This window comes from Acanthochromis polyacanthus, chromosome 8, assembly GCF_021347895.1.
Source record: "Acanthochromis polyacanthus isolate Apoly-LR-REF ecotype Palm Island chromosome 8, KAUST_Apoly_ChrSc, whole genome shotgun sequence".
Classification (NCBI taxonomy): domain Eukaryota; kingdom Metazoa; phylum Chordata; class Actinopteri; family Pomacentridae; genus Acanthochromis; species Acanthochromis polyacanthus.
Genome location: NC_067120.1, coordinates 31324451 through 31351678, shown reverse-complemented (window position 1 = coordinate 31351678; position 27228 = coordinate 31324451). Strand labels below are relative to the sequence as shown.

The following is a 27228-nucleotide window of genomic DNA, read 5'->3' as shown; positions in this document are numbered from 1 at the left end:
AAATTTGAGTAGCTTTTCCACATTCTTCCTGACACATGCTCTAAGGCTCCATTATATTGGATGGGAAGTGTCTGTGAACTAAGTCACTCAAGGACAGTCAGAGACTCGTCCTGAAGCCACTCCAGTGATGTCTTGGCTTTTTGCTGCAGGTTATTGTCATGCTGAAAACTGAACCACTGTCCGTCTCAGGCTGCTGTAGTTTGGAGCAAGTTATCTAAAAGGACAGCACTGTATTTGCCTGCATCACTCGGCACTGACTGGTTCCTTGTCAGTGATGCTCAGCAGCAACCCCATGGCATGATGCTGCCACCACCATGCTTCACTGCAGAGATGGTTTTAGTAAGTAAGGTAATATCTGGTATTTTCCAGATGTAATATTTGGAGATCTGGCCAGAGTTGCTTTTTCTTGTCAACAGACTTGCCAGTCTTCTCTGCATCACCCTAACTATACTTGACATGCTCATCTACACACTGTTTGCCTCTTGCTACCAGCTATATCTGTAGTATATGTAATGCCAGAGCCTTACACTATAACACTAAACTTATGAATCAGTTTCAGTGTTGGCTTTCACTTTATTTGTATCATCTGTGTTACTGTTATCATGCCTGTGTCCCAATGTTATATGTTTCCTTGTCTCCCATTCACCCTCTTCTCCCATCCCTTTCCCTCACCCCCTCTACCTCTTCTCTTTCTCGTATGAGCCAGGTTCTGCTCAAGGTTTCTTTCCGTTAAAAGGGAGTTTTTTCATGCCACTGTCGCCTTTGGGCTTGCTCTGGGGGTTCAGCCATATGGGTTCTGTAAAGCGTCTTGAGACAATTTGGCCTGTAATTGGTGCTATATAAATAAAATTGAATTGAATTGAACAGCATAGAGTGGCTTCTGTCTCATGAGTCCACCAAATGACCTGATTTGTACAGTCCTTGCAGAGACTTATGAAGCTCTGGTAGAGTGACTCTTGGGCTACTGGTCACATCTCTGACCAAAGTCTTCCTTACTTAGTTAATAAGTTTGGCCAAACCGCCAGCTCCATTTACAGTCCTGGTGGTTTTACACTTGTATCAATTATTGAGGCCACTGTGCTACTGGGAACACTCAGGGCTTTGGAAATGGCTTCATACTCTCACCCTGATCTATGCTGCATTTTTAACACAGAGGTCTACAGAGAGCTCATTGGACCTCATGGCTTGCTTTGTATCCTGACACACAGTATAAATAGTCTACATACACACACAGGTTGGTGTAAACGATCAGACTTTACTTGACATCATTGTTGAGCCTAGATTCATACAAAAAGACACTGTCTCTATCAATATAAAATTACAAGGGTATTTTTTATTTCAGAACTTCTTTCATGTTCACATGTAGTAAAATACAAACTGTCAGATTTTTTTTTTACAAGAAAGAACCCTTGAAAAACACCCAGGACAGTCACTCTGTCTGGTTGTCTGGTTCAAGACGTTTTCCATCATGCAGTCGTGACAGTTAAATTTCTTTATTAAGAGGTAAAATGGCAACAAAGCAGCAGAGAGATGCCAGTCCCTGGGGAAGACACAAAATAGAAAACAGCACTATAATAGCTGATGAAATTAAGTAATAAATTAATAGAAAAATTACTTGCTACTAAAATAGCAGTCACTGTCGGATTTACACGTTGCTGTGATATTTCAAACTGTTACTTTTGTTCAGATTATCTCCAAGTTTTCTGTTTCCTGAATTTTCAAGCTTCAGATCTTTAAAGTCCACTAGATGCTGCTGTGATTAAGAAAAAAAAAATTATAAAGTAAGTAGGAAAACCCTTGGCTTCCTCAAATACAAAGTGGCACAAATTCAGCTTTCAGGAGATCAGAGAACTTCCTCTCTCAGTCTGAGGGAAAACGTTCAGAATAACAATTCCAGTGAGGAGGTCAGGTTTGTGAAAAACACTCCACTTTTTGCCACTTAAGCTCTTCTTGTCTGCAGCAGCTGAAGACGTGACGTCCTCACTGAAGTCCTGCTTTCCTACAGCCTGCTGCACCTTCACTTCACTTTGTCCATGTCCATGGCTGTGATTGGCTCCTCCTCCTGAACGGTCACGCCCCCTGCTGATTGACAGCAGGTGTGCTGATGGTCCTTCCAGTCCTGCAGAGAGAAACAAACTGATGTGTGATGCTGTTTCTGGACTCTTCGTTTGTTTTCCTACATTCATACAGATAAAGCAATGTTAAAAGCTCACTGAATATTACATCTCTTGATAGTTTTGCTGTACAAATGAAAATTTAAAATACACTTCCTGCTGGTAAGTAGGTCAGAGCTCTCAGGACAATTTTTGATCCCAAACCAAATCCAATTGAAAACCCACATAAAACATATTTTCACATTTTATTGAAACACCCACATCAGTGATGCATACAAGCTCAGTCAGTTCAGGACCTTTGCACCATCCTGGCAGCTACCAAAGTTAAAACTTTCCATACAACTCCATTTTATCCAGAACATGATAATGAGCTGCTACATTTGTTATAATGCTATTTACCACGGCTAAACAGTGAGCATTACAGTGAGAGACATTCTCTCACCCTTAACTTTAAGCCATAGAACTGATTCATATGAATAATAAAAAGTTCAGAGGTGTTTTTGCTCAAATAATACTGCATCACATCTTCTTTTTTTGCTGTTTAAACATCCAGAGTATAAAAAAAGTCTTCTTTTCTCCCACTGGGCAACTAACTTAAAGTTGGGTAACCTAACAATATCTTCTTCCTGCTAAATAATACACACAAAATGTCTTTCATTTACATAATTTGACCACATTTTCCTTTTTGTTCATGTCGGTTCATCAACCAATTAATGTCTATCTGAGTTTCAGTATCTGATTGTGGTATATCACGTACTGTCTGTAGTAGAATGCTTGTCTCTGACTTAGTGTTATGGATGCCTGTCTTGGTGAAGGCACTACTGAATAAGAGATGAGGCTAAAATAAATATTAAATCAAAAAACACACACACACTCAGTAAAGAGGAGTGCTCAGGTGAGTCTTACCTTCCTCTGACAGAAGGTCGAGCAGTAGTTGACTTTGTGACAGCCTGTACACTCACTCATCGCCACCCGGCCGCAGTTCACACACATCTGCTGCAGAGCCAAAGCAGGAGACCACATGAGGACACGAGAGAACAAAACAGGCAGGCAACAGGAGCTATTTTTAAATATGTGTGTTTGGAATTGAAATTCTGCTGATCGGTGCCTTAGAAACTTTGTAGTGGAGAATTGTAGACCTGCTGAACTTATTATTAACAGTTACTTTCCACTGTAGAGCATCAATGGACACTGGAATTTTGTGACAGATGCTGATTTGTAGGGAGGAAAAAGCTCCAATATTGATATATCAGTTGGTCTTCTTTATACATATACTGTATGTATAATATGTCATATATATATATATATATATATATAGATTACAACATTATATACATGTTATATTGAAGAGGCAAAACAGTGGAGTAGTTGTTTGTTAACATTTTAGTGGTGTATTTGTTGGCTACATCCTGTGAAGACACAGTTTGACTCAACACCACAGTATGGTCCGTTACATCCGCTGCAGACTGTGCTTAACAGTACTGCAAACAATTGAATTAGAATATGTTCTGCTGACCAAATCACTTCTAAATTACCCCAAGCACCTCCTTTTTCAATTATGGTTTGTAAGGACAAAAAGAAAGTTCTCACATCAGTCCCTGCAGCTGTGTGGTTTGAAACATTAGAGAGGCTCTGTTGCTACGACGCCATCCAATTGCGTTTTTTGAAACGTCAGATCAAGTGTTTTTGGAGATAGAGACACAGTAGGAACTGATAGCCACAATCTCAGGCTGAAGGTTTTCTTCAAGGTTTGCAAACCATGAAAAAAAGTGTGTGTGTGTCGTACATTAATAATGATCTCTGTGATGTCTGAGCTCCTCTTGGCCTCGGAGTCGTCCGGCTGCTGGAATGAGATCTGGTTCTGAAATGATTGACTAAGACCACACTGACCACACTGACCACACACACACACACACACACACACACACACACACACACACACACACACAGAGAAAATAATAACGTTACTCACCTATATTCCCAGCACTGTTAATTATTAGTCACATGCAATCAATCAGTTTCTGTTTAATGCTGAATTAAATCTCAGCCTGTGTGTGTGTGTGTGTGTGTGCGTGTGTCTTCTCACCTCCTTTCTTCCTCCCTGACCTTTGACCCCCGCAGCGTCCCCTGATGAGTTTTTGGCCTGTTCGATGAGAACCTTCAGCTGCTGGACGTTGCTCAGCAGCGTGTTGGCGAGCTCCTCCAGGTACAGCCATGTGTTCTTCTGCCCTTCACTCACCGTTGGCCCCGCCCCCCCAACAGGCCCCACCTCCAGCCCCGTCACCAGCGCTGCAGGCGGAGACGCCACTGCAGCTGCCACGGCAACTTTGGCCTGAACCGGCTGAGGAGTCACAGCCAACGCCGGCAATGCTGTCAGTACTGAGAGAAAGAAAAAGAAAACGGTGAAGGATTGGTTTACTATTTTTCTTTTATTGCCTTCAATAGACCCACAATGTGAGAAAACCAACAGGGAATGAGGGAATCCTGTGTAGGTCTTATTTAAACGCTGGATGCTGGGATGACATGACCTCCTCCTAGAGCACAATGTCGTACCTCTGTGAGCAGCTACACTGAATTACAGTACAGCACTAAGGCTACAATTAATGAGAATTTTCATTACTGATTAGTCACCAGTGGTTTCCTTGATTGTTTTATTTGTTAAATATCAGCTATTAAAAAAAAAAAAAAAAAAGCCTTTGACAGTTTAGCAGAGAACGCAAGTCCCAAACAGAAAATTATTTAGTGTCACATGAAATAAACTAAGCCTGTTTTTGCTTCAAATGTTTCTAAGTTGGCTGATTATGACAACTGTTGCTTATTAATCTTCTGGTAATCAATCTGTTTTTTAAAAATCTTATTTATGAACTGGCAACAGCTCACAGAGGAATAGCACTTTTACATCTATTTGTATCCAGTACTGTTCAAAAGTTTGAGGACATCTAGTTACACAAAGACTTTTCTTTATTGTCTACAGTGCAGAAAATTATGTTAACCAGCTTTTTGAGGAATCATGGACTGGGAAAGGGTATAAAAGCAAGAAAATATACAGAGTGCTGAGCAATGTTACACATCCCACGTTGGAAAATGGCTGAAATTTATCAGATTGCTCCGTTAATTCAGCTCACAGTTTCTAAGTGTAGTACAAAAGAGCCAATGCAATTAAACATACTGAAATTGAAAAATGTTTCAACAAAATACCTTTTGATTTTATTCGCAAAGCTAGCATTAAAGCTACTTCAAAGTAAAATGGGACATTTTGCAAGACTGCAGACAGACAAAAGAAAATAACAAAGCCATAAAGAAATAAGGTACCCAGCCAACTCTGCTTATCCTTTCCCCCCTGAAGCACAACTGTGCCATTATATGGTGATTATAGCTGTTTGTACTAAACTACAAGTACTTCACTTTGTAAAACAACTTTATAGCAAACAAACACAATCAACACGCATGTTGTGCTTTAACAAATCTGTGGATCCAGTCTATAATGCCCTATTCACACGGGTTTAGCATTACCTCCGGACCAATGGTGATTTGTAATAATTGCGGAGGATGTCTGTGATCTTAATCCCATGCGAATGCGCCATGTCTGTAAGTTGTGAAGTAAAAATTCACCACAAATTACCTACCGTATTTCTCCAAACACCGACGTCCTATGTGCGAATCTGCATCTCACTGACTGGGGGGTATTTTAGTTGTGTTTTTCACTGTGCGCCTTTTTCTAACTGTTTCCCGGTTGAATTATGGAGGCTGCGGTGGAAATTATTGACAGCATTTTAGGTGCAAATGCAGCAGTAAGCCTATACACAACAGGCCGACTGACCATTCACAGAAACTGCAAAATCAGATCAACAAGAAGATGGAAATTTTGAAAGGCATTGAGATGAATGACGTGTAGCAGCGAGCGGTAAGCAAATCTTTCAACAGGCTTGACAGAAACGCCCTGACCACTGTTCTCAAGTCAAGTTGCTGCTTTGATGTATTTACTGTTGCCATGACAACTACATACCATGGATGTTGCGACGTGCACAGATTTGCCATCACATCCAGACTGCAATGTCAGTAAATTCGAGTAAAATACAGACTTCGCTTCTCCTGAGCGAATGCACTACAGGAAACACAGATGTGGGGAGGCAGTTCACAGGTAATACTAACCCTGTGCAAATAGTTCTTGAGCCTCATCACGCCCAAAATCTAATCACTTGGTTCTTGTGTTATTTCTGAGCTTTCCTGAAACTTTCATCCAAATCCGTTGCTCCATTTTTGAGTACTGTTGCTAACAGACAGACAAACGTACACCAATCGTCACATAACTTCGCTGCGTTCCTTGGCAATGTAATTATGCACGAATTAAGTTTGCAAGGTAAAGTGTCCAATTGTCTTGTTTTATCCAAAGCACAAACATGATTATTTTACAATCATATAAAGAAAGAAAAGACAGAAACAAAATCCTTACACCAACACCAGAGAAATCAGATTTTTAAATCGCACATCTCCGGTGTCACCACTGGAAGCAACGATATTTAATGTTGTACAGAAGAACGTTGACTCAAACACAGCATATTCAGGTCAGTATGTCTGTATGTCCTCCATACATTCGCTCCTGACCTACATAAACGACATAACATCTGTTTTTCCACCTGCGGCGGTGCGGCTCCTGACAGCTCGGAGCTCCAGCAAGAACAGACGAGTCCAAAAATAACCACACATCATCTTAGACTTCCATTTAACATGTCCTGGGAAAAAGTGTTAATGGAGGTATGTTCTAACACTTCAGCATCTTACCGGACTCTTTCTAATCGGACCGAAAATTGTCCGGTAATTTTCGACACAAAAGCTAATGTGTGATAAAGACTTAGGACATTTGGTAGGATTGTGACAAAAAGTAAAGTGGGTACAGCTGGTCCCTCAGTAATCAACCACAATGTAGCTCAGGTTAGACAGGAACTGGTCAAAATGTCAATGAGACCATCTCAGTAGCCTTCAGATGTGATTTTTACAGGGATGTTTTGATGTGCAAGTGTCTCTAACGCTGTACAAAGGCTTCATTGAGACTTTTCTTGGCCCCTTAATCCAGACTGGTCGCCTTCCCTCTTGAGTTTGTAACTTGGCCGTCATCATTTTGCTCTCTTGAACCTGACGTTACGAGTGAGAGGTGGATGTCACTGAGGATTCGAGGACACAGTAGTGACCTGTCAAGCACACAAACTGGCACGACCCTATTGTCCATTTTATTCTAAATAGGGCCATAATTTAAACAATGAACATCAGATTTTATTAATAGAGACTTGAAACTAGTGACTGAGTCCATAAACTTACTGGAAATATGTGTCCTGATGATACAAATCAATTAAGCAGTAGTGTTATTTTCTCATAGTCTTTCATAAAATTAGACTTTGTTTTGGAACCAGAGAAGTTTCTCTGGTTCCAAAGACACGGAGGCTACATTCACACAGAGAGCAGCTTTGCAATTCTACAATTCTACAATTTCATTTAGCAGACGCTTTTGTCCAAAGCGACGTACAACACAAGCAATGCTGGACTAAACACTACACACCTATGAACATACAGGGTGGGGAAGCAAAAATGTCCTATTGACAAATTTAAATGTCCTGCCCAAACGGTGAAGGTAATCAAAACAATAATTAAAATCAAAGTTCCTTACCTTTAACCAATCTTTTTAGTATTTGTCAGACCTTGGTGCATTGTGAAGTGAGCAAGTAACAAGCAAAACGCAATAGGGTTTGTGATCTCCTAGATGCCCAAATCCCTCAGAAGGACATTGCCAAGATTGTTGGCATCAGTGAGAGGACCATTCGCCGCATCCAGCATGCCAGACAATCCAGTTTGGGCACCAAGAGATCTCCAGATGGTCCTGGGAGTCTTGGGCTCAGATGGCAATAAGATGTCCCCCTACTTCTTCAAGCCAGATCAGAAAATTGGGGCTGATGTGTACTACAAAGTTCTGAGGTACACCGCTTTGCCCTGGCTGAAGGCCACCTACCCTGACAACAACTATGTGTTGCAGCAAGATGGGGCTCCTGCTCACACATTAATCAAGGTCCAAAAGTTCTGTGAGTAGAATATGGCGAACTTCTGGCCCAAAGGCATTTGGTCCCCGAGCTCACCTGATCTAAACCCCCTGGATTTTTTCTGATGGGGTGCCACTGAGTTGAGGACTAATGCCACCCCTCATGCCAATATGGATTTACTTAAGGCTGCATTCTCCAGAGAATGGGAGGCCTACCCCAAGGAGGATATCAGGAGGGCCTGTGCCTCTTTCAGAGGCTGCATCGAGACCTTCATCATGGCTGATGGAGGACATATTGAATAAATATGTTCTGAAAGCTTTAAATTTGTGTTCTTCGAGAAATCAGTTCAAAATTCCAAAGAATAAAAAAGTTATACCCATTTATAGTTGTTTTTACCTGAAAGGGCATTTTTGCTTCCCCACCCTGTAACAGATTAAGAACAGTCAGAATTATTTTAGCTGATACTGATCCATCAAAATATGCTCTTATCAGTCAAATATCAATCCACTGTGTGCAGAACGTACACAGTATGTGAATATGTAACTCGATAGAGAAATAAATTTTTACTTACTCCACCAAACAATGCGGCGGAGGTTATGTGATGATCAGTGTTGGTTTGTCTGTCTGTCTGCCTGTCTGTTAGCAACATTACTCAAAAATGGACTAACAGATTTGGATGAAATTTTCAGGGAAGGTCAGAAATGACACAAGGACCACCTGATTAGATTTTGCAGTGATGCGGCTTGTAGTCTGGATCCACGGATTTGCTTAAGAATTCTGTATTATTGCGAGATAGCGGCACGGTGTCACTGTAACTATGATTACAAGTGAACACTACGTCAGCTGCCTCCTGACGATCACATGATTTGATCTAGGGCTGGTCTGAATAGAAATTTCTGGGCTCCGGACATTCGGGCCCAATTAATGATGAATATCCGAATATTTGGCTCGTCTTCGGCTTTCATCGTCTGTATACTAGCACTTGCGAAGTGAAGTGGGATATCAGGGTTGCTAGGTACGAGGGGGGGGTTCCGAATATTCGAATCTCAAAATTCATATCCGATACCACCACAATGACTGAATATTCGGATATTTGAGGCCAGCCCTGTTGTGACCGTACCACAAATGTACAAATCTACATATTTAGGTCGTGCGATTCTGTAGCCGTACAAATCGTACACACGCCTGTGCTCAGTGCAAGGTCATTTTGTTTGTGGGTACATCTAACTTAAATGGCCATATTCTATGTTGCCATGATTTCTGATCATCAATAACTAATAAACAAATGCTGCATTTCTTAAAAAAAAAAGAAAAAAGAAAAAAAGCTGCATTTGTGGCCATACCAAACGGAGGAATGAACAGCCTTGGCAGAGTACTTCGCTCTCTGAGTGCTTTTCTAGTTATGATTATGAGTTACAGATATTCTGAGGATAAATAAACCGTGGAGAACTGACTGTAGCTACATGAGAAGTTCTACCAGGTGAGTCTGTCAGTTTCTCTTTATATATCTGTGATGGTTGAAGATCTGACCTGACTCATCTCATCTGTCAAAACATCCTGTCAACTGGTTTTAATTCTTTATGGTGTGGTAGTTCCGCAACAGCAGAGACTTACTGCCCTCTACTGGAGAAATGAAAACAAATAAACAACACCTGCACCGTTCATTTTCTCTTCATTTTAACTCAGCTTAAAGGAAAACTGGTGCACTGTTTGATTTCTCACTTTGACAGCTTTAACACTGCATTTAGCTGTTTCTGTGGGTTTAAAATGGTATCCTGGAGCCTTTCATCTGTTCATCTAAAACAGATAGTCAGTGAGGCCCAGGGTGCTTCATTAACCTCCAGGTGAAGGACAGAGAGCGTCCTGGCAGCTGAACCACTGCTGAATCTGTGTGCGTTGCCCAGCTGTCCAATCAGAGCAGTCACAGTGATGTTAAAACCCCAATCAGTGACCATCTCTTCTATTTGAATTACAGATATTTTCATAGTAACTCAAATGTAGGTGTTCAGTGTCAGTACTAAACGATGTGTTGGTGAAAGCAGGAGTGAGGAGGTATGGGGGAAAAAAATGTTCAGGCTGAGAAATCAGGACAGCGAACAGTCGTAGCGCCTCGTCAATCACACAGACACACCCATAGAGCCGCCAGCTCCTGAGAGCTCATTACAGCAACACGAAAGCAGCCAATCAGAAAGCAGCTGCTGTGCTTTCCTAGTGCCTGATAGGTTGATGGATAGGCTGCAGGTTAGACGGTGATGCAGGGGATGTTGGGAAAACCCTATTACAGATCGTTAAAGCGGGGGACACTTTAAACATCCCTGATGGATCCAAGTTCAGAGGAAAAAGAAATCTAAGTCAAACTCTACACTATCGAACTGAGCAATATGTGTATCGTATTGATGAATTCCCACATGAGATAACCGCATAACTATCTCTTCTATCTGATGGACTGATACCCAGGAATAATGTCTGGTTGCACTCCATTTTACTCATGTTACACTACATCTATATTTTATTACAATTCAGTATATTAAACGCTACCGTTCAAAAGTTTGGGGGCACTTAGAAAGAACAGCAGTTTTTGTTCAATGAAGAAAACATTAAATTAATCAGAAATGCAGTCTAGACATTGTTAATGTGGTAAATGACTATTCTAGCTGAAAACATTTAATTTTTAATGGAATATCTCCATAGGGGTACAGAGGAACATTTCCAGCAACATCACTCCTGTGTTCTAATGCTACATTGTGTTAGCTAATGGTGTTGAAAGGCTAATTGGTGATTAGAAAACCCTTGTGCAATTATATTAGCACATGAATAAAAGTGTGAGTTTCAAAGGAAAACATGAAATTGTCTGGGCAACCCTAAACTTTTGAACAGTAGTGTAACTGCTAACTCTCTAATCTCTCATAGTACAGAAGTCTGGGCTGGTCTGAACCCAAGATACAATGAAAAAAAATCAACAAATGCACCTCAGATGACAGAGTGAGGTAAATCAGTGAGACATGGTACCTGTGGTGCTGGCAAACACCTCGTTCTGTGCTGAGCTCTCTGAGATGATGGCAGCTGCGGCGTCGCCTGATGGAGTGCGGTCAAAGGTCAAGGTCCCCGAGGTGGTGAACTGTCCTGTGGGGGACACTGTGACTGTTGGAAGAGAAGGACACGTCAGCCATGTTTGGACAGTCAGACATTTCTAGACCAGGTTTAAATGCTCACATCACAGATCTGATCTCTCAGACTTTCACCAACTTTCACTGATTTTTCATGTCCATTTTCAGATGACCAAACCCAAACTACACATCAGGCAATATGTGGGAATATGTTAATATTTAATGGATTCTAATATTTTGATATTGTTTTTCAGATGGGCTGCACAGTGACTCGGTGGTTAGCACTGTTGTCTTGCAGCTAGAAGGTAACTGGTTCATATCCTGACCTTCCTGGGATCTTTCTGCATGGAGTTTGCATGTTCTCCCTGTGCATGAGTGGGTTTTCTCTGGGTACTCCAGCTTCCTCCCACAGTCCAAAAACATAGGTCTATTGGTGTGAATGTGAGTGCGACTGTTTGTCTGCATATGCAGCCCTGTGATCCTCTGCCTTCCCCCTAAGTCAGCTGGGATAGACTCCAGCACCTGTGACCCTCATAAGGATTAAGTGGTGTACAGATAATGGATTAATGGATGATTTTAAGAAGCATTAAGGTGAATTTTTAAGTGAGAGTCAGAGGTCAAAACACACTACTGGGACTGTGATTGCTTTAAGTTATGAAATAAACAGACTTAACTGACAAAAAGCAGCTGATCCTGAACTACAAACTGGCCTATTTGTTTCTTCTGTTGTGTAACAGAGGCTTCACCCTAATACAATCACATGTCACACTGAGGTCGTGTGACATACATGTGGTTCCTGGAGTCAGTGTGATGTTTTTGGCTGAGGGAAGCTCCTTTTTGGCAGGAATGATCGGAGGCTCGATGTCCTTCTTCCGTCTCTTATATGGGACGAAGAGGCGAACTGGACCAGTCTGAACCGAGCAGAGAGGAGACAGTTGACATCAGCACAACATCCAACGGATCAAAGATGAACAGATACTGATAAACACAAACAAGCACCGTTTGAAACTGATTTAATTTTAATTAGAATAAATATTTGTTGGCCATGAATCTCATTCCAGCAACTCATAATGATAAAGGAAAAAAAACACTCAAAGGGCCAAGAAGGTCAGGGAGGTTACCAAGAACACAACAGTGACTCTAACAGAGCGTGTATACTGAGTTCAGGTCTGGAAGAGGACTTCCCACAATCCCCTGTGCTGTTTTCACCAAACGGGATAAGTTCTTTCTGGGCTGCACAGCTCAGGACAGAAAAAACTTATCCCAGGTGGTGAAAACCACACAAGGGGATTGTGGGAAGTCCTCTTCCAGACCTAGACTCAGTATTCACGGGCCGGGTCCAGAGGAAGGCCCGACGTATCGCTGCCGACCCCACCCACCCAGGAAATGGACTGTTTGTTCCACTTCCCTCGGGGACACGGTACAGGAGCACTTCCAGACTGAAAAACAGTTTCTACCCCAGAGCTGTCCAATCCATTTCTTCCCTGCACACACAACAGACTCACTATGTGCAATAAAGAACTGAATCTTGCACTGGACTGCACTTTACACTGATCCTACTGCTCATGTGCACTAACTCTGTTTACATAGTGATATTTTTTAAGTATTTTCTTTACATTTTATTTGTATATAGTGTGCCTTTTTCTACTTTCTATCTACGGCTGGGGGTCACCAATCATAGTTTCACTGTGCGAAAACACAATGACAATAAAGATTCTTGATTAAAGAATCTGCTGGAGGGACGACCACAGCAGAGTTTGGATTTATAATTAATTTGAAGCATTAGGATGAATATGCACTGACTGTCAATAACCTGCAGAAAACAGCCCTGGAGAGGCTTCAGGATAAGTCTGACTGTCCTGGAGTGACCCAGCCAAAGCCCAGACTTAAATCCCATAGAACGTCTGTGTTCACCTGGAGAAGGAAGTTCAGATGCTTCCCATCCAATCTGAGGGCGATTAAGAGGATCTGCGAGGAAGAATTGGATAAAGCTCGCAGCGACTTACACAAGAAGACTCAAAGCTTTTTAATTTGTTTGGAAATTTGTAGAAAAATTCTGCAAACCTGTGTTTATTTTTGTCATTATGGGTCATAGAGTGTAGATTGATCAGAAAAAAACACCCATACTCATTTAAACTCATTTAGAGTTAAATAATATACAATACAATACAATAAAATAAAATAGCGTTACTTATAAAAACAACCAATCAATAAGAAAAGCATGGTTTTACCTTGCTGACATGTTTTGACTGCATCTGCAGTCTTCCTCAGAGCGTCATCTGACGTGTGATGATGTCAGCAAGCTAAAACCAGACTTTCCTTATTGAGTTGTCCATTTAAAAGTAACGCTATTTTATAGGAAGAAACAAAATGAACATAATCCAACTGTATTTCACCAGGCCTGAGATTTCATACCCAACCCTATGAACAAATTTTTCAACAAAAACTGTTGAAAGTGCAGCTTTTGTATTTTAGCAGGACCAAGAACCTTCTATGTTTGAACTGGGGACTGACTTTACAGCACAGATTGAAATATCAGGACTGAATGTATTCAGATCCAGATGATGAAGTAAAAACAGGCGGAAATGAAATGATAGTAACAGAGAAAAATCAACTAAATTTACCATACTGATGCTTTCTGTCGCCAGAGAGTCCCCCTCCTTTGGACACTGAAGAGAAAGACGAGGAGAATAAGACAAACACACACCGAGTTCTGCCATCCAAACTGTACTAAAAGCAGCCTGAGTTATCACAAGCTGCTCAGAACTATTTTGACCTTCCAATCAAACAACAAACAATCCAATTAACTACCGAACTGGTTAGATTTATTACATTACTGGTTAATTGACAGATTTTTTTCCATGATAAACTGGTTTCTGACCGTGCTGGCTGAGCAGGACCAGTCCTGCTCACTCACCGCTGTCAGGTCATCACAGCAGGCTGCACAGGTACAGGAGGCAGCGTGGGGGTTCAGGATACGTTCCTAGCAAAACACACACACACACACACTGCAATGCAAGGTCCTTTCGATGGCAGGATACAGTGCAGTACTGCAGTACAGTTTAGTACCTGTATGAGGCAGAGCAGAGGCCTGCCAGCGTATCTGATGCTCCTCTTCCAGTCTTTGCTGCTCGCTCTTCCAGCTAGGCCTTCAAACTCAGTGGGAGTGAACCACTGCTGGTTGTGTTTGATGCAGCGACCCTTACCCCCTGAACCAAATGTAGCACGGTCAGCGTGGGCAGCAACAGGGCAAATTACTCACAAACATAACAGAACCATCAGTGTAATTTCTAGTAGGGGTGGAAATATCTGATTGTTGTTCTCCATTTGTCCTCTCTGAATGGCCTCGTTATTCTCACAGTCCAGTTCTGCTTTGAAATAATCTGATTCATGAATGGTACCAAAACTAATTCCTCATCATCAGTAGCCTCACAAACATTGTTAGTTGCAGAGCTGCTGTTATCAAAACCCTCCAAGGACAATAGTGCTGTATTAAACATGTAATCCAGGTTTTTTGATAAAACAGGGCTTTTTTAAAAAATCACTGTGCCTGTATTTATTCATATCAGTGAAACCACAACTCGATCACTAGGTCAGATGGGAAGATTATCACTTTTGTCTAGTGACAGCAAAATGATGAAAAAATCCAAAATACCCAAGAGTTAAGTACCTTACTGAATGAAATGAATGAATTAGAATGTGATACAGTCCTGGGTTGTTAATGACCTTACATATGCACTAAATCTACTAATATGACTGCCTGGAAGATTCATGACAGTGATTGGTAGAATTATTGCATTACATGTAGTAGAATTATTACCTTATTAAAGAATAATCAGTAATATTCATCTTATAGAAGCAACTCATTTTCTTTATGAATCCTTTATATTTTTGACAATTTAAGTACTTTTTGTTGATAGCAGTTCTGTAACATTTTGTATGTGAAACTCAACGATTTTTTTTCTTTACTTTGCTTTCACTAATTTTAATTCAGCATCAAAGTCATTCTTATTTTAGTATGGTTTTCTTTTCTGTACTTTACAGACTCTCTTCCCTGCGATGGCAAGAACATTTTATATGCAAAACACATGAACTTTTGTTAAGATTATGTCTAAAGGCAGCAATGAATGAGAATCTTAAAGACAGACTGATTACAACAAGATTCAACCTGATGTGAAGCTAATCCTGAAAACTAACCTTCCCAGAATCAGGCTAGTCTGTAAGTCTGAGGTGTGAACCCCTCGATGTGCTAGTCACCTGATCCTAGGCGGTTCTTGAACAGGACTCCGCTGGTGTTCCTGCAGCGCACCGGCAGCTCATTGTTGTAGACTGAGGGGTCCCAGTTGTACTTGGAGCAGGAGTCTTTGTCCTGGGGCGGAGTCAGCGGAGTGGGCGGAGTCTGTGGGCCTGATGGAGGCACAGGAGGATTTAGCAAACAGACCTGTCTCTGTCAAGTTCAGGCTGTCAGGCAACTTTTATTTTTTATCAGAAAGTCAGACAGACGGGTGTACCTGATGTGATGGTGGCAGCAGACTTTAGACCAGCAGCTTCTACGATGCTGCCGTCAGTGTGAACCACAATCAGAGTGGCCTTCTGGGTGCTGAGACCTTCACCCAGCTGGAGAGTGGTCCTGCCGCTCTGGAACACACGCAGTACATACATGTATAAACTAGAGCTGCCATGATGTAGCGATTAACTGTCAGCTATCAAATTAATCATTAGCTGTTTTGATAACTGATTATTACTCCGCCAAGGAAGGTGGCAAAGTGATGTGAGGACTGGCATTGGTTTGTCTGTCTGTCTGTTAGCAACATTACTCAAAAACAGATAAACAGATTTGGATTAAGTTTCCAGGGAAGGTCAGAAATGACACAAGGACCACCCGATTAGATGTTAACAGTGATGCGGTTTATAGTGTGGATCCACAGATTTGTTAAAGATTACTGTTTCATTGTGAGATAGCAGCAAAGAGTCACTGTAACTATGACTACAAATGAACACTACATCAGCTGCCTGCTGCGGATCCATCCGTCTGGTCTCTCGGACGCAAATTTTGCACACTGCCTTCGTTTTGTCTTCAGTTAAACTGAAGAATTCCCAAACAGCAGAGGTCTTCGGCATCTTGTGTTGATGCGACAAAGTGAAGCGTGATGTCAGAGTCGGCAGCCACCTCGCTATTCGGGTGGTGGTAACAAACACGAATGGATGAGCCAAGATGAGCCGAACATGGCGGGATGAGCCGAAGTGGGTCGAAGGCAAAGGGAAGAGATGAGCTCCGAATAGTTGTAATTTCGTCTGGGGGGAGGAGGGGGTGATCACATAGACATATGTGTATATGTCTATGTGATCACACGACGGGATGAGCCGATGTGGGCCGAAGGCGGAGGGAAGACAGTCCAGCCCTACCAAAAAGATGACCATCTTTGATACCTGCTGGACTGTCACAATTGGATGCTTATAACTACATCTATACTGTATCTAAGGACAGTACGTCAACATAAAGAGTGGCACTGAGCATGTGCAGCAGCCTGAACATCAGTGTGTGTTGCCCTACCAGCACGTGTTCGGGAAGGCTTCCTGATGTGGTGACTGTGGTGGTGAAAACGTTGTCCTCTGCTGCCTGAACGTCCCCCACCGTCACTGCCCTCACCTCTGATCAGAAATAACAAGGGAAAATATTTTATCAACACATAAACTCTCAGATGAGCTCTTCAGCTGTATTATAGCCACTACAGACAGGTTAGAAGTAGAATCAAACTGGAGAGTTTTACTCTGATGATGATATTTCTTATTTCCTATATTGCCTGCCATAGAGCATATATGTCATGATCATGAGGACTTTTTTTCTATTAACTATATCTGTCATAATGTGTCTAAATGAGGAAAGTCACTACTTAGACTTTATTAGTTGATGTACCTTTCAATTGACTACACAGTGACAAAAGTGAATGACGGATGCTTTCTGGGCATTTTAAACAATACATTTCAAAAACATGAATGTTAAATAATTATTATGAAAAGATATGTGAATTAATGTCATTTTTCAGTTGTTTGGCAGGCATTCCTCCAGTGTACCTACTGTTCACACAGTCAGTTTATCTTCAGCAAACTCCATTAAATATCTGTTATAATATTTTTAATAGAGCAGAAAAAAAGATAAATGCATATAATTCATTTATTATTCAGTCAACTCCGTCAATCAGTGTTCATGCTGTTGAGCTGGCAGTGGAAAAACAAGAAGAGTGTGTATCAACTGAAGTTGGGATATTATGTTAAAAATAAAGGACGTATGTCAGTGATGAATTTGGAAATGCTTGCAAAATTAATAACCAAAAGAGTTCCACTATACTCTAAGTGTTGGTTATATTACCAATATGCTAGTTTTTCAAATAACACAATACCCGAAGGGAGGTAAATCTGGAGTCTATCGAGAAGCCCTAATGGTGGTTTTATTTAGTGTTGAACAGCTGTGCAGCTTCTTCGTTGATGTTTAACTTTGATGGATAACTAGTAATCATCTTTGTTGTTCAGTTGAAACGCGGACTGCAGCTCACTAACATAACCATCACATGTGTTTTAGCGCCACCCCGTACAGCAGCGGCCTGCTGCTAACTGAAGCCAGTTTTACCAGCGAATGCAGCCTCGGCCTCGTCTGGGTTCGGCAGCGACTCGGCTCCCATGTCGATGTTTCCCGGTTCTGCCATCACAGCCATCGTGGTGACTTCGGCCTCCGACTCGGTATCCGAGCCCACTCCCTCCACCGACGGCCCGCCGATGGGCGGTTCATCCAGCCCGAGCGCCTTCGTGGCCGAGTCCGCTTCGTCCATTCTTCCGCCGAACGACAAGAGCCGAATGTGACCGAGCAGCCGCGGGGCAGAGCGGCTCCGAGCGGAGCCGAACCTGTGACGAACCGAAGGAGAACCCGGAACACGGAACGCGCCAACAATAATCCTTAAAATCAGCAATATTTTCTTCAAAATTAATGGAAACGTAAAGAAATCGGGCGAGCTAATCCGGAGAGACGAGGGCCGCCCGTTGTTTGTTTTTCATGAAGTCTGAGGGAGAGATACTCCGGAGAATCCCGAAAATGCACGAGTCGACCCGAAGCGACACATAGCGGCGATGTGCACAAAAACTGCATTTGTAGGCGTTACAGCACTTGTTCAGTTTCATATCAACCAGTCTGACCTTTAGATGTATTTAATTTCTGCTTATGTATCAGTATAAGCATTAGTAAGCAACATGATAAACATGATTAATCAATAAATTTACGTTGAATCGGAATATCAGTTTTCCTGTTTGTAGTACTCACGTGAACGTACCACAGTGAAACAGTCCTAATTGTTCTTAACCATTTACTTTTCGAAAACATGTAAATACTACAACATGTGTAAAAGAAGTATTTGCTTTTATAATAGCTGGCTAGGAAGGGCTGGGACTATAATTAGTTAATTTGGTTTTCCACTCATTAGTATTGACAGTATTGAATGTATGTCTGTAGGTTGGCCCAAACAGTGAGACATATATTGTACCATACACTCACTGGCCAGTTTAATAGGTACACTTCTAAAATTAAAAATATTAGGAACACTTTTCAGTGCACTGTACTGGAATAGTCCAGTACATTGCTGTCACCCACCATGGCCTCAATAATAAAGTGAAATTATATATTTTTTTTAAAAAGTAAAGAACAATTAGAATTTCTAGTCAGAAGATGCTGATCGCGCTGTGTTCAGACAGAAATTGCCATAATTTTATATTGTTGTGTACTCCTCCTAGTCAGACCTATTGAATAAAGTTTTGTGTATGAGCTCTGTCCTTTTCAGTTGAAAATGAGATTAACTCTGCATTTTAAGATTCTAAGGTCAAAGCTATTCAGCAAATTTGGCCTAATTATTGTCATTTTTTAATAATGGGTATTATCATACTATGGCACCTATTAAATTATACTATGCATGGAGGTTGTGGTGTTCTCCAGATGTGGCCACTGATCTACTCCTTCTTAAGAGGGATGTGGTGCCTTCCTGTACTTGTTGTCTTATTGAAAATGGGTGAAAGTGGAACCAGTTTGGTAATGGTGAGACCCTCTGGTCCATTTGCTTTTTGCAGAGGCTGAGATGTTTTACAAATGTACTTGCTGTCTGCCACCTGATGTTGAACTTAACGTCTGTGGCAAGTGGAATAGCTCTACATTAGCACCTGAGACTCTGCAGAGGTGGAGATTGGTTCACTGTTTTCACGGTGACCTCCCAGGATTTGGTCTTTACTGCAAATGGGGGTAGGACTTCCTGGTTTACCATGGATTTATTCTATACAGCATTAGCTTCATAAATCTCAGCTTTTTTTCTTTTCTTGCTCCCTCTGCTGCTTTGAGGAATTTTCCTCAATTCATTCTTTCAAGGCTTTCTGTTATTTGGTGTCATTTTCTATATTTTCTTGCTGTTTTGCTTTTGTGCTGAATCTTTTTCTAATTGCAAACATCTCCTAATCCCTTGTATCTTCATCCTCTTTTTCATTTATCCTCTTCACAGATTTATTGTATTCTGTAGCAGCTTCATCCTTCTCTGCCTTTTTCTCTTCTTGCTCCTTCTGCTGCCCTTCTCCATCCTCTTTGAACGCGCTGTCAGATCGCAATTACCTTTCTGATCTGTCCACGTTTATCACATGACTGTTGATCACAGCTGAGTCACTAATGGCTTCACACTGCTGACTATCATGTCTCGATATTATGTAAATAATCTTTTCTCCTCCTCTGTTTCCCCTTTCAGTGTTTCTTATGTCTAATGGGTATGCGGACATTTGGTGCTCATTGGTCAGAGTCACACCCTATTTAAGATGACTGACTTCACAACAAACTATTTGCCTGATGAAGGTCTAGTACAGAAACTTTGCACAGATAAACTTATTTATTTTATTGTGTCTTTGTACTTATAAATCTTTACACCAATGGTCTATTACATCAGAAAAAAATCAAATTAGTCTTTGTCAGAATCTTGAGAATAGCAGCCCTAAAGCAAATACCAAAAGTCTGGAAAAAACATGGAATAAAATGGAAACGTACAAGACAGGAAGTACAATTTAAGGGAAAACAATGACACAAAATAGAAAACACATGGAAGATGTATTTGAGACAAAGTGGCTTTTAAATGATGATGGTTATAATGTTACTGAATATCTGACCATTGACAATAAAATATATGTGTGCTCAGACATACACTACCAGTCAAACGTTTGGACACACCTTCTCATTCAATGCTTTTTATTGATTTGTATTATTTTCTACATTGTAGATTAATACTAAAGATTAACACTTCTTTGTGTACAACGCATGCTTTTATAGTTTTGATGTCTTCAATATTAATCTACAGTGTAGAAAATAATTAAATAAAAATCAATGAGAAGGTGTGTCCAAACGTTTGACTGGTAGTGTACATTCACGCTCATTTATACAGTACACAACGATAGAAGTACACCTCTTTGCAATATCACCCAAATGTCAAATGATTCAAGATTGTATCACCTGGAAAAACAAGATGCTGCACAAAAGTGTAGATGACCAAAGCTTAGACATATGTGTTAGAGCCAGGAATAACAAATGTTGAGTTATTAATATGTCAAGGTCATTTTTAAAGGCTAGTACAGGTCGTAAGTGTCATTCAGTACTAACACAACTGCTTGCTGGGTGAATTAACCTGAATAGTTTTGTTAAGTTTCACTATATTACATCACTGCCATCCAGGTCTGACATTTCCTCACAGGTTCTTCCCCCTCAGGTCCACAGCATATACCACCACACTGGGACCAGTACTCTGGGTAATGTGTTTTTGACCATTAAACCATGTAAACATATTCTAGTAGACCCCTCAAAATAAATTCTAATTCTGTAAAAGTAAAAAGTTGTATAGTCTGAAACTGAGACACAGTAACATTAAACATATTTTGGGACAGGTCTGTGTTGACTGACTGCTTCATCAGCCCAATACACTCTGCTGTGGGAGGTAATGTACTCATGCAGCCTGCATTCAGTCATCACCCTCCCTCAGTCCAAACAAGGACTTTCTGGCAGCTGCAGGACAGTGCCAAGCAGAAGATTGCAAAGTTCTGGCATGTTGTTTTTCTTTTTAATAGACTCCAGGGTCTCTGTTATGACTGTACCAACTGCAGTTCCCCCCAGGGAGATGGCCGATGCCCCCTATTGGTCCAGCCAACAATGCAGCAAAATGCCTGCTACTCCTTTGTTTTCTCACTTTGGTGCAGAATAAAAAATGTCTTTTCATTTGTATAAGATCCACAGACCTCATTTAAACCGATCATATTTGGCATCACAGTCTACAGTCTCATTATCACATCAGGACCAGTTCCTGGTCGTGGTTTTCCCCGTCAGCGCTGAATCCTGGAGACCAAATAGTAGAGCACGAAGAAGACCAGGACCAGCCCCACGGAGACGTAGCACAGGATGCGCCGGTTGTCTCTCCCTGATCGGACCATGGTGGAGAAACGCTTCACGCTGCCGCTCAGCAACCCGGTCGCACTTAGGAAGTTCGAGTCCTGAAAGACAGACAAGAAGATACTTTTATAATAATGAAGACAGCATGTTACTTTTCACTCATCTGTCTCACAGTTAAACTGCTCCTACTGCTATAACTGTTTTAACCATCCACAGACACTAACAGACAACACTGCACATTATTATACTCATATTTAAATTTGCCTTAGTGAAATACACTGCCTGGCCAAAAAAAAAAAAAGTTGCCACCTGGATTTAACTAAGCAAATAAGAAGAGCCTTCTATTGAATAATTACTGCAGTGGTGAATATGTTTCAGCTGCAGCAACTTATTTAACCCTAGCTGATGCAGTGAGGAGCTTCTCATTTCTTAAACAATCATGTCGGAAGACATATCCTGTGGTCATGGAAAGGATGTTAATATGTGTCAGAAGGGTCAAATTATTGGCATGCATCAAGCAAAAAAAAAGAAAACTAAGGGGATTTCTGAAACTACTAAAATCAGGTTAAGAACCATCCACTGCATTATTAAAACCTGAAAGATAGTGGTGACCACCATCTTCAAGGAACAAATGTGGTCTGTCAGTCCAGATTTACCCTGTTCCAAAGTGATGGGGGCATCACAGTAAGAAGAGAGGCGGATGAAGTGACTCACTTACCATGGCTAGTACCTACAAGCGGGAGGGTTAGGGTTATGATCTGGGGTTGGTCAGGTTCAGCAACAATATGTTCCCAAAGAATGAGGTCAGCTGACTACCTGAATACACTGAATGACCAGGTCTGAACATCAAAAGAGTTTTTCTTTCCTGGTGACATGGGCACGTTTTACGATGACGATGCCAGGATTCGTGGGGTTCACATTGTGAATGAGTGGATCAGGAAGCATGACATCATTTTCACACATGAATTGTCCTCCACAGAGTCCAGACCTCAGCCCCATCGAGAATCTTTGACATGTGCTGGAGAAGACTTTGCGCAGTGTTCTGACTCTACTATCATCAATATAAGACCTTGGTGAAAAATGTATGCGTCTTTAGACAGAAATAAATGGGTTGACACTGCAGAAGCTTATCGAAACGAAGCAATAGCGAATGAGTGCCATACTCAAAGCTAAAGACAGTCGAAAATATTAGAGTGTGCAACTTTTTTTGGCCGGGCAGTGTATATTCTCTCGTGTGAATTCAAGATCAAAGAGAGAACTTTAGACTGTCAGATCTAAGTTTCTCCCCCACATTTATGATCTTTTACTAAGAATGTTCCCCAAATCATATAGTGCAGAGAAGCCCTCCTGAAGAGAGAAGAATTATCATTTGGTAGTAGCTCAACAGCTACAGCTCCCACGAAGCTCTAAAAGTGCAAAGATTGATAAGGATAATGGGGTATGTTATTGTTGATTGCAAAAAAAAAAAAAAAGAACCGTCAGATTTCCCCAGACAGACAGAAAAATCAAATACCTGCTCTTATTTTGTTTAAAAATCAAAGATCAGTTATTTTTCTCTGGTAATACACAGACAGGAAAGACATACCATGCCGTCAAGGTAATCGTTCTGATCATCTGTCTCTCTGTTGATGTCATAAGCCACCTGTCAGGACAGACAATCAAGTCACCATCACATGTACTGCACAATTTTTCTTTTATAAAAGAATGATATGTGACGCTTAATTAATTTTCACATGATCCCTGGCTCAAACTACAGGCAGTAGAGATAACATGACAGCACATTTTCAGGGAAGAACACACTGCAGTAAAACGAACAGAACGAGAACAGAAATCCTCTGCTTTGGCCTCGCAAAGCCCACTGCAGCAGCTTGGGTTCAGTTCCAGTTTCCTGTCTCTATTCAACTTTTACTATCATAAAAGCAAAAATGGCCTGTTGAAAAAGGTCTTAATAAAGACACCATCTGCTTCTTTATCACCTTTGAGGCTGTAGCTCAGGTACCAGCATTGGGCAACAGTGTTGCTAAAAATAGTGATGTTACTTGTCCAACTACATTTCTCAGGGCGGTGGTGATAACAATGAAAAACCAGGAGTACTATGCAGAACTGGACCTCTTCCACACCATCAGCATGCACTAGGGTAACTGATTTAGTATTGCTATCATTACTTTATCCGTGTTGCTACTGTGAACTGCATTGGGTTTTGAACTTTTGGCAGTACAAATAATTCACAAAACCCCTTCAGACATACGACTCGGAACATTGCTGGCTTCACTAATTCATGATGGGATTCCGGTACTTTTTTGTATCATTCCTCACAGATAAATTCAGCAATACCCCTAGAGTGCCAGAGGAAGCCACATTTTCCATTATCTCGAGGATTATTTATAAGAAGAAGAATTAAATTAAGTGAACAGCGCTGTTGTTCTACGTGCAAATCTCTCTTTTTGGAGCCACATGCTGATCACACTGCTGTCTGATCCTGCAGGTATTAAACTAATTCAGAGTCAGTAGTTCCAAACAGCTGGAAGAAACAAACCTCAACTCCTGTTTACTCCTCCCATGTTGAAAGTGATATGGAAAAGTTAAAAGGTCCAACCTGGTAAGTTTGTGGGTGACTTTTACAGAGACGTGACCAGAGTGTCCACAAGACATGAAGCTGACATTATAAATTGCCATCAGATTAACGGAATGGAGTGCTTGTCTGAAAGGTTCAAGTGGTTCTATCTGTGAGATAACAAGGAGCCCTGTTTCTGGTTTTGAAAACAAATTGAGGGAAAAGTGGCACCTTTAACTGTAATCACACCTGGACAAATTTGACACTAGTGAGTGACTTAACTGAAAACGAACTAAAAACCAGCAGTTTTAGTAATAGAACTGCTGGATGAAAGAAGCAATTTGGGGGTGTTACTCACAGATTTCAGTCTGGAGACTTTGGTGGCCAAGTTCTCAGCCATCCGTTTGTTCTCAGCATCCAGCATATCGTCCACAGAGCCATGACCTGAAACACAGTGGATTAGAAATCAGAAGAGTGTGACTTATTCTGTAACCACTTGTTCAGTAATGTTGAGGATGATGAGTATCAAAATCAGAAAAGGAATTTGGCATGGTGTATAGAGTTGTAGTACTCAGCAACAACAGACAGTAAAAGAATAAACATACTAATCTAAATCTAAGAAATTCTAAATAAAATGCTATCAGTATTAGAAGTACTGTGTGAAAGTAAGTGTAAACGGACGGATGCAGAGGGTCCCTCCTTAAGTCCATGGCCATCTCCACTGTTTCGAGTGTGTTAAGCTCCAGATTGCACTGGACAGCCAGCTGCTCCACCTCCTGTCTGTAGGCAGACTCATCACCGTCCTGGATGAGCCCAACGAAAGTGGTATCATCTGCAAACTTCAAGAGCTTCACAGAGGTGTGTGAAGAGGTAGAGTCATTTGTGTACAGGGAGAAGAGCAGTGGGGAGAGAATACATCACTGGAGGGTGTGGTGTTGATGGTGCGGGTGCTGGATGTGAAGTTGCGCAACCTCACAAGCTGCTGTCCGTCTGTCAGGAAGCTGGAGATCCCCTGACAGGTGTGGGGTGGGACAGACAGCTTGGTTAGTTTAGGCAGGGGGATATCCGGGACGATCGCGTTGAATGCCGAGCTGAAGTCCATAAACAGAATCCTTCCGCAGGTCCCTGGTCTGTCGAGGTGTTGAAGTATGTGATGCAGCCCCATGCTGACTGCATCATCCACAGACCTGTTTGCTCAGTAGGTAAACTGCAGGGGGTCCAGCAGGGGGTCCGGTGATGTTCTTCCTGACCACAGATGTCAGAGTGACAGGTCTGTAGTCATTCAGCCAGAGTGATCTTGGGTTTCTTGGGGACTGAGATGATGGTGGAGCGTTTGAAGCAGGAAGGAACCTCGCACTGCTCCAGTGATCTAGTGAAGATCTGAGTGAGGACAGGTGACAGTTGGTCTGCACAGACTTTCAGGCAGGCAGGTGAGACTCGGTCTGGACCTGCTGCCTTCCTGGTCTTTTGTTTCCTGAAGAGGCGGCAGACGTTTTCTTCAAAGATTTTGATTGCAGGTTGAGTAAAAAGTAGGGGTTGTGGGGCAGCAGGAGTTGTTGATGGCTGTGCGGGGAGATGGTCAGTGTGGATGTGGGGTGTGAAGTCCTTTTCAAACCTGCAGCAGAACTGGTTCAGGTTGTCAGCAAGTTGTTGGCTCCCTACAGAAGTAGGAGGTGGAGGCTTGTAGTTACTGATGTTCTTCAGGCCTTTCCACACTGATGCAGGGTCGTTTGCTGAAAGACGGCTCCTCAGCTTCTCTGATCTCCTTTGTCAGTGTGTCATCATCATATTGCCCAAGTAAACATGTGAAAATGCGAGCCATTTTCAGAAGTTTTCATTGTCTCCTAGAACTTCTAAACACATGTAAAATAAAGCTAACAGGAAGCCTCTTCATGTTGTTCTTATCGTTTAAAATTGCAGGCAGCCTTTATTACCATCATCAGCACCAGTTTGTGCCTGGGGATAGGCCATTGTATTGTCCTGTCTCTATCTATCAATCTAATGCAGTTTTTGGGTGACCAAATGTTTTAGGGCTTTTAAAGTTGGCTGGGTTCCTGAATATGGAAGAATAAATGCATCATCACACAAGCAAAGCTATTTTAACAAAGTGCTAAAAAGTCGACAGAAAAACATATCAGCCGACCCGTGGTTACGCTTAGATTTAGGTAAGAGAAATACATCAACAGGGAAAACAGTCTATGACACGACAACACGAGTGCTGTGCTGTGAAAGTTACCCCATAATGTGCTAAGATCACTGGCCCGGACTACTGTGTCCTTTCATAGCTTCTCCGGGTCTCTAAGTAAACCGTGTTGTCCTTTTAGTACAAGGTGTCCCTAAAGTTTGGACACATAGGAAATCTCAATAACTAGAATTTTTTGCCTCCACAGATAAGACAAGAAAGAGTTGAACTAGTATTTCTCAGTGGACGTGAAGGATGGATATATCGAAAGATAGCAGATGAATTTAACCTTTGGACACAGCCATATTTAATCTGTTGGGGCAAAACAAATATAGTTTATGAGATTTCCTATGTGTCCAGATTTTAGGGAAACTGTACTTAAACGATAAACAGCTCGGAATATCAAACAACATATCAATATCCGCTTCTGTCTGACATAGAAAGTCAGGATTTTGAGAATAGACTTAAACTTTCTGTTAACAATAGTTGAGACCTGTCGGACGGCAGGACAGCTAACCTGTCAGCTCTTAACTCATAAGCTAGTTAGCCTGCTAGCTAAGCTGTAGGATTGATTTAGGCTTTAAGTTAATAAAATACATATTCCGACACCTAACACGCAGCTGACAAGCACCGTCATTCCTGTTAACATAACAAGGCGGCGACATTATTATCTGCACAGCTGGAGACAATAAACTCTTGAATATTTAGAAGTGAATACGTGTCAAAAACAAACCTCTACTCCAGTCCGCCATGTTGGATATTGACGTCACGATCAGCTGTGTACAGAGACACGTG

At 41.5% G+C, this 27228-nt stretch overlaps 2 protein-coding genes across 4 annotated transcripts; both read right to left on the bottom strand.

The window, feature by feature from the left end:
* Positions 1 to 1313: 1313 nt before the first annotated feature.
* Positions 1314 to 18337, bottom strand: deaf1 (DEAF1 transcription factor). Of its 3 annotated transcripts, none has more exons than XM_022198606.2 (13): positions 17879 to 18337; positions 16805 to 16902; positions 15762 to 15888; positions 15508 to 15657; positions 14320 to 14459; positions 14132 to 14233; positions 13875 to 13919; positions 12038 to 12161; positions 11153 to 11284; positions 4201 to 4493; positions 3901 to 4008; positions 3021 to 3107; positions 1314 to 2119 (listed from the first exon to the last, which is right to left on the bottom strand). In XM_022198606.2, exons 1-13 carry the CDS (start codon positions 18075 to 18077, stop codon positions 2018 to 2020), a joined length of 1707 nt encoding a protein of 568 aa, XP_022054298.1. In that variant the 5' UTR covers positions 18078 to 18337; the 3' UTR covers positions 1314 to 2017. The 3 variants fall into 3 exon arrangements, with proteins under 3 accessions (XP_022054298.1, XP_022054297.1, XP_022054299.1); XM_022198605.2 differs by having other exon boundaries at positions 3021 to 3110; positions 17879 to 18336; XM_022198607.2 differs by having other exon boundaries at positions 3021 to 3110; positions 14168 to 14233; positions 17879 to 18335.
* Positions 18338 to 20147: 1810 nt separating this feature from the next.
* Positions 20148 to 27228, bottom strand: bet1l (Bet1 golgi vesicular membrane trafficking protein-like). Its single transcript, XM_022198608.2, has 4 exons — positions 27167 to 27228; positions 24610 to 24695; positions 23283 to 23339; positions 20148 to 21798 (listed from the first exon to the last, which is right to left on the bottom strand). The coding sequence occupies exons 1-4, from the start codon at positions 27183 to 27185 to the stop codon at positions 21631 to 21633; spliced, it is 330 nt and encodes a 109-aa protein (XP_022054300.2). The 5' UTR covers positions 27186 to 27228; the 3' UTR covers positions 20148 to 21630.